We start from the raw sequence: 7,987 nt of genomic DNA, 5'->3' as shown, positions 1-7,987 counted from the left end.
AAATGCTTCTGCTGTTTTAAATTCCTATCTGCTAGAATATGAATGTGACTCATTAAATTGGATTTTGTGTTTCAAATGTTTTGTAAAAAAAACCTGATTTTGATTCGGACTTCTAATTAAACTATACGATATAAATCAAGTTAAATCAGAATTATGAAAGATGGTTCTGTGCAAACTCAAGTTTAAATTTCGGAATAATGTTCTAGCTGTTGCTTGACGTTAAAGGCAAAACCCCTTTAAACGTTGATCCTTTTTTATTCAAACTACATATATAGTGTTAAGGTTGATTCCTGATTCTCTATGATTAATTGTGTCCTGCCAAGAACTTAGATAGAAAATCTGTTGGCTTTGGCTCAACCGATTCTTTCCAGTAGCGCATAATATGACCCTTTTGCTTCCATATAGCGACCGACTCCTTCAGTTCCATTTGACCCTAAAAGTGCAAAAAAATAGAGCTATCTACTAAGTAGCGAAATTTTATTTTTTTCGTCCATTTTTAATCTTCTTTTAGGAAATTTAAAAGATAATATTCTGCGTAATAATTATAAAAACTTACATATTAGCTTACTGAACAAATATGAGTTACAGCGTACTGTAACTTTGTAACAGAGCATCCCCAAATTCAAATATCTTATGGTATAACATTGTTCAATGGTGTAAAACCTGAACCGAGGACAGTTTAACTTTGGTCGTTGACAATTTATTTTATTTCTCATAAATCATGTCAGATTCAAAATAAGGTTAGCAGCATCAACTGTTGATGGCCACAAATTTGGAAATTGTAAATACATTATTTTCAGCACGAACCGATTGAAAGAAACCAGATTTTTTATATTGTAAAAATTTGAAATTATTTTCACATTTTGCAGCACGAGTGACCATCGATTTTCTTATTTTAATTCCAAAAATAAAAATAATATCTGTTTGACAGTTTTTCCAAATTATTGTTGATTGTTACTCTCAAATAGAAATATATACATACATACCTTGATTACTAGCATGTCAATCACTCGAATATCGGACACATCTTTATTCTTAAGAAACTCCTCTCGTAGTTTCTCACGACATTGTTCTACCGATTTTGGAATATCATAGTCCATCACTAGAAAACAGATATAAATCGTACAATATCGCATTTCTCGCGAATTACGGATTTTGTTATTGCAAATGCCTACTGCGTTTTTTGCTTGCTATGACATAACAGCAGAAGGAACTTACCGATGTAGGGAAGCTGACGATACCATGCCTTGTAAAGATTCAGAACACGCTTACGAGCTTCTTCCCGATCGACAGACAGAATTGGACGAACGCTCTGTACGGCTCGGCGTACCGCTTCCCGGCTGGCCATCGTTTTGTCGTGATTGGAATTATCTATAGAAAAGGACAAACAAAGAACCTGCAGGTAAAATCAACTATAAAAACACTTTTAGCGGTTGTACCGGTTCAGCAAAACAGCTGTCAGATAATTAGAGCACGCTTAAATTGGGAAACAACTAATAAATTTTTCGATGTCATTGAAAACAATCTTCACATACTAGCACAAGCTGCTAAAAAAAATTTGGGACACAAACTATAAATAGTTTATACCCGAAAAATTGAGAATCGCAGTCTAAAATCTGAAATATCAGTTGTCAATAGTACTACTGCTCGCTTGATTTTCGCTTGAAAATGCGTTGCGGCGCCAAATTTGAAACCCCATATCTTTTAAACAAAAAAACACCAACTCGAAATTTTCAGAAAAGTTTCGAAATTTTGTCAACATTGCTTGTGATTTTTTCAGATTCTCCAGTGCCTCAGAACATAAATTTTCAACATATTGTTTTAAATAGTTACTATTAAAGGTATTTTTTCTCCACAAGAAATTGATACAGACCGTAAGGCCACACTCCTGAACATTTTTTTTCAACCGATCCCAGATGCTAAGAAGAATTTCCGGAAACAGTGCTTAGAAAAAACTTCACTTTATCATTCGATTTTCTTCGAAAATATATCTAAGTTTTGTTCAGTTTTAATGTCTCTACCTTATTTTTAATCAGGCCTTGCACACATGAACTGTGTTTCAATTCATTTTAGTCAATAATATTTGTATGCGAAAACTTCTCTTTTAACTGATAACAAATGTGAAATATTATTTTTGAAAGAAAATTAGTATATACATAGAACGGGACTCGTATGCCTTTATTTTCAATATGGGACAGGCAAGGTTTGGTATTTTTCCAGTATTTTTCAGAACAAACTTTCAAATTTCATCAAAGCATACGAAAATATGAATAAAATAAGATACATTGACAGCATAAACTCAAATTTGCCAAAAAGTCATATGGGAGTCTTATGCTTTTATGGGCAGTGTAGCATTGCCATATTTATAATTTAAATGCATCCAAATGATATATTATGAGATGCGATAATTTTTATGCCCTAGTTGTTTATAAACACATCTACTCGCTGGCAATTTTTTTTGCAATATGGCCGATTCTGCTTTTGACATACCGTTACACCATATCTCTTTATACATCATGATTTGACCATTGATCAAAAAGTGTAATACAGGCTTTAGTGATCCGTTTCACGAATTCTGACCCTGTTGCCAGTTCAGCAGAAATCCCAAAACTTACGAAGCACAGAGGATCTCATATTACGAACGCCCGATCAACCACTTTTTATGCCTTGTTCAGACTACGCCGGATATCACCTGATATCGCCAGATGATATCGGACATCACTTCGAGTTTTCACACTACAGTGAGCTGATACGATTTGACATTTGCTTTGGTAATTGAAAAGAGATGAAAACAATAACAGGTCAAAGCTAAAACAAGACAACAAGAGCAATGGGATTAGGATTGAGATGTTAGCTAGTTGGCTCGCACCAACGCGGACTCTCATATGCAATTGTCAAAATGTGCGGGATAGCAAAAATATTTCCTTCCTTTTTTCTCGCATGCAACGCGAATTGCGAAATTTGTAGGGTTGCGTCAAACGTCTGTTGGCCATGTTGCCAACTGCTGGAAATGTGGTTATTATTGGTTTTCAAACATGATATCCGCGATAGCATGTAGTCGAGGTGATATCCGTTGACAGCTCGATTGTATGGGATATCAGGTAATATGGACGGTGATATGGCCTCGATAGCACGAATCACCTGATATCAGGTGATATGCGGTGTTGTGTGAACGGGGTATTATGTACTTTTATGAAACGATATCACCTGAAATCAATCGATATAGGTTCAAAGCTAATCGATAGCGATCGTTTTCGTTTCATAGAGAAACTTAAATAGTGGTTGGTCGGGCGCGTGACCGCCATTATTCGCGAATTTAAAGAGATTTTAAAGGCTGTTCGCACCTAGGCGAACTCTCATATGCAATTGTCAAAATCTGTGTGATGACAAAAGCAAAAATATTTCCTTCCTTCTTTTTCTCATGCAAAAACCAAAAAAATATCAGCACCTTCATAGTCGCGAATGGTGCGTAAAAAGCTGAATAATTGGTGGTGACGATGGAAGTCCTGGAGAACAATAAATTACTTCGCAAAAACCGTAGAGGTAATAAGTTTTATGTTTATGTTCAATTTTATACACTTTCACCTCAATTATTTTGTTAACCATACACAAGGTTTGTGAACCTCCGGGTAACAATCAATATGATAATGCAATTTTAATGCATCAAAAAAAGAAAAACGTATGAAAATAAACACGTTCTTCATTGTACCAGACTGCAGTGCGTTGTTCCCTTTCTCGTTCGTTTGGCTCGGACTTTGACAGTTCGTTTGGCTTACAACATTCTCTCCGCCCATCTCTCCCGCTGAATATTGCTAGTTTTTTTAGATTTTACGAACTGACAGCTGTTACGGAACCTGCTGATGTTAATGTTGCCTTAACCCTCTCTCTACCATGGTTACTCTAGAGCACCATAGGTTTGGATGCAAAAAGTCTTCCGAAATATTTACCAATGCTACTTGAAATGTATAAATATATTCTTGAACAATATATTGATTGTTCACGAGCATATCTATGCATTTTGAACAAAGATTTCTTAAGGCTTTTTGCATCCAACTAAAGATCACTAGAACAAGATACCTGACTCTTGCAGAATTCATCGGACATGAGTGTCGTTGCGCAAAAGTCGAACTAATTTATCCAGCTTTTTACGCACCATAATGGCGGTCGCTATAATGCGTGTTCGTAATATGCGAACCTCTCTGCTTCCGTCAGATTTGCGATTTCTGTGAAATTGGCAACACAAATGTTGCCAGGTATATTTTTCTTTTGATAAAAATATATGAAGACTTCAAACTGACGTAAGCAGAGTTGTCAAAAGGGTGGGTAATTGATTACGAACTTTGCATTATAGCGTCCGCCATTATGGCGCGTAAAAAGCTGGATACACTGTTAATATGATGTATACTTAACGTCAAAATCAACTGACGACAAGGCCAAGACATGGCTACTGAAACAATTTTTTCAGTATCCATCTGGGCGACTGAACACTGCTGCCATCCGAAAAATGTTAATAATGTGTACGAATGTTTAGTTCTCAAACATGAATCTTTCCGGAAGAATTAAGAATAATCGGTGCATCATTTAAAATTGAGCGTACCATCAGAAATTCCTGATAACCGCTATGAGCACACTCTACAGCCACTTGCCTAGGTTAATAGAGCAAAAATTGGGTGCCCCGGTGAGCCTGACCATACGCACAATGTTGCTAAAAACCTGGCTTGCGACATATCAAACTTTAGGTGTTGGTAGAATGGGACCTGAAAAAAAAATATAACCCCTCAATATAAACTCCCACTCTGACAGTCAATTTCACACATTTTGTTCGTACTTTGAAGTGCAAAAAATATGGCAATAGCATTAAGTGCCAAATATGACAATATCATTAATCTGCTTGTTATCTTAAGCGTCGAGCTGACCAAACAGCTACACCTTTTTCATATATAATCTTGAACGGCTCAAAGATCGATGACGGACTATGCACAATAAATCGATAAAGTCATCAGATGGCAGCACTAACCGTCGGAAATCGGTCTTATTCAAAATGTATGAAAATTATGGAAGTTAGGTACCTTGTTCTAGTTATCTTTGATCCAACCCTATGGTGCTCTAGAGTAACCATGGTAAAGAGAGGGTTAACATGTGTTATGTCAGCGGTTCAATGCTTCCTGTCAAAATTACATTTATGAACTTAGTTTAGAAACGTCTCGCAAAATGGTTTATTGAACCAGTAGTTTGATAACCCCCATTATATGTTAAATTTACCGCTCGTGCAAAGTTAAATAGTACAGATTCAAACACAATGGATACGTTTCAGCTGCGTTTGCGGCGATTTGACAGTTAGCCCATACATTTTCTGTCAAATTAACGTCAACGCAACGCAAACGTATGCATTGTGTTTGGGCCTTCACTTGACTGAACAATAAATAATAATCACCAGTGTAAAGTATGATTTTAGTAAGGGAACATTGGTATATTGACTATTTTCAATACACTAACCCCTCTCCCCACGTGACGCAATTTTGCATGGTAGCCTCGCGAAATGTAACGCTTCGCTGAAAAAAATATTTTTTCAAATTACATTTTCGCAAATTAACTCGCTTTCCACGACATACCTATGTACATAAAATATTGCACCAAAAAGTAAATATAAACAACTGCAAGATAAATAAAAACTTGCTGACTTCGACAAAACTAGAGCCTGCACAAAAAAACTATTCCAGCATCATTGAAACAGTGAAATTCAGTTCTACATTAGTGTATTAAAGTATGATGATCTATTTTAATGGAAGTTTTTGTTGCTATGCATAAGATGACACCAGTCGACAGATTTGAATGCCACCAGTCGACAGATGAATAAGATTTCGGAATGACCAACAAAAAAGCCTGTCAGTAGACGGTTCGTTCACTCAGTTGTATCTTTTTGCGGTGCACTCCGACTGCTGGAACCTGTTAATGCAGCGGCCCCAATGGGTAGCTTGTGCGCCTGCTTGATGTGGTAGTTCATGTGCTGCCGGTAGAGATAGTCCTTCCCGCAGTATTGACATTTATAGTTTCGTTCACGGGTGTGAACCACGTAATGACTTTTCAGTTTGTTTTTATTGGAAAACTTGGCACCGCATTGTTCACACTGAACGTCCTTTATATGACACTTTACATGACTGATGATCGTATTGATTGAACCAGAATACGTATTACCACACAGATTGCACGTATAAATTTTACCTCGTTCCGGATCTTGCGTTACGGTGTAATGACTTGTCCAATCCTTGTGCGGTTTGTAGTTAGCATTTTTCGCATGAACTTTTTTGTGGCAACGTAAGTTACCCAACGTACTGAATGTCATTGGACATAAGTCACAATTGAATAACTTACCTGCGCTATGCAACGTAAGATGGATATTATAGCTATCCAGAGAATGCAATACCTTCTGGCATAAGTTGCACTCATACTTCTCCGACTTCTCGTGCACCTGGGTTACATGTTTGAATAGTACGCTTCGTTTGTGGAACAATTTCCCGCAGTAACCACATCTAAAATGTATAATAGTTAGAAGAAACTTTGGCAGTGGATGTTTGACTTCATTACCTAATGTCCAACGTATGATTTCTAAGATGATTTTTAAGAGCAGCAATCGATTTGCAAACCTTGCCACATTTTTCACAAGTCGAGGGAAGTGGAGCATTTTCTCCCAGATGCTGCAATTTCACATGAGCGTCTCGCGTTCTTGGATCGCTGTAACGTCGATCACAATATTCGCATTTCACAGGCTGCGCGTGCATTTTTTTATGCAGATTCAGGGATCGTACGTTCTTTAAAACAATTGTTTCCATAACACACTCTGAACATGTATACGGCGTTAAGCCTACGTGAATCGACAAATGTTCTAACAACGCTTTCGCAGACTCCATCGATTCGCTTTTGCAAATGTAACATTTGTGGTCGTTTACTTTCGGTCGGTCAGGATCACGTCGTCGCTGCCGACGCGAAACGCGAGGTTTTTTAGTTCGAGCCGCCCTCGCTTTAACAACTGTCTTTGTCGTTTTGCTACTTTCCGTTTCCGTTGATGATGAACTTCTGCTGTCGTCGGAATCAGAACCATCAGGTTTTAGGGTGTCCACTTCGCCGTCTCCTTGATCGCTGGATTCGTGCTTGATTATAACGTCCACCGGCATTTGCAGCTCATTAGATGGTGCTAATGCATCGTTGATGGGAAACAGATCATCCGTCTCTTCAGGCTCTCCCTTGAGCATCAAATCTGCATTTCTGAAATAGAATTCACGAAATTAATTTGAAGCATAGTTTGAAAACAATTGCTCATTGTGATTTTGGAACGGTCTAAAAATTAATCATATTCCAAAGCCGGAGCGAAGTTCAAAACAAAAGTTGAACAAATGTTAAATACTCTGACAGAATAGTTTGTTTATATTTACACTTCAATCCGTTCCACCTCCATTGTAGAGCCCATGTCGCCGTCACCGTAGTCGAACGACGATTCCCCAAAGATCTTCCTTCGAAGAATTTTCTCATTTTCTCTAAAAGTACGAATGGTACCCTGCAGATTGGTCAAGCTGACTGTACACGGTTCACAGATGCTAGATGGAAGGCCATCGTTCTCGCGAACCGTGTAGCGAAGAGCTTCGTAGATTATTTTCAGCAGGCTTTGTCCAAGATTGTCCTGAAACAATGACTTCAATTCACAATTCTCTGACGAACACAACCGACAAAGCTTTTGAATGTCCATTTTTGCATCCACTTGTAACTTTAACGCAGTAATAAAAACAATTTTCAATAGAATTGCATTTCAGGATGTAAAGAATGCATTGTTGTTAAAAACTTTTCTTCAATCATTGCTTCTGTCAAGGAGAACTCAACACTCAAGTAGAATGGCATAAAGCAATGAAAGCACTCACTGTGAATATATACTCAAAAAAATAATGTTATCATATTTAAGTCAAAAAACAACTTTCGATTATGTGCAATGACTTTT

The 7,987-nt window shown here is 37.4% G+C and overlaps 2 protein-coding genes across 2 annotated transcripts; both read right to left on the bottom strand.

The window, feature by feature from the left end:
• Positions 1 to 235: 235 nt before the first annotated feature.
• LOC129725428 (NADH dehydrogenase [ubiquinone] 1 alpha subcomplex subunit 6) lies at positions 236 to 1,431 on the bottom strand. The gene is made up of 3 exons (XM_055681273.1): positions 1,219 to 1,431; positions 987 to 1,102; positions 236 to 433 (listed from the first exon to the last, which is right to left on the bottom strand). The coding sequence occupies exons 1-3, from the start codon at positions 1,346 to 1,348 to the stop codon at positions 305 to 307; spliced, it is 375 nt and encodes a 124-aa protein (XP_055537248.1). The 5' UTR covers positions 1,349 to 1,431; the 3' UTR covers positions 236 to 304.
• Positions 1,432 to 5,720: 4,289 nt separating this feature from the next.
• Positions 5,721 to 7,903, bottom strand: LOC129725417 (zinc finger protein 98-like). Its single transcript, XM_055681245.1, has 3 exons — positions 7,431 to 7,903; positions 6,586 to 7,263; positions 5,721 to 6,530 (listed from the first exon to the last, which is right to left on the bottom strand). Exons 1-3 carry the CDS (start codon positions 7,739 to 7,741, stop codon positions 5,903 to 5,905), a joined length of 1,617 nt encoding a protein of 538 aa, XP_055537220.1. The 5' UTR covers positions 7,742 to 7,903; the 3' UTR covers positions 5,721 to 5,902.
• Positions 7,904 to 7,987: the final 84 nt, after the last annotated feature.

Source organism: Wyeomyia smithii, chromosome 1 (assembly GCF_029784165.1).
Source record: "Wyeomyia smithii strain HCP4-BCI-WySm-NY-G18 chromosome 1, ASM2978416v1, whole genome shotgun sequence".
Lineage (NCBI taxonomy): Eukaryota > Metazoa > Arthropoda > Insecta > Diptera > Culicidae > Wyeomyia > Wyeomyia smithii.
Note: the sequence above shows the minus strand (reverse complement) of the source record. Positions and strands in the feature narration are given on the sequence as shown.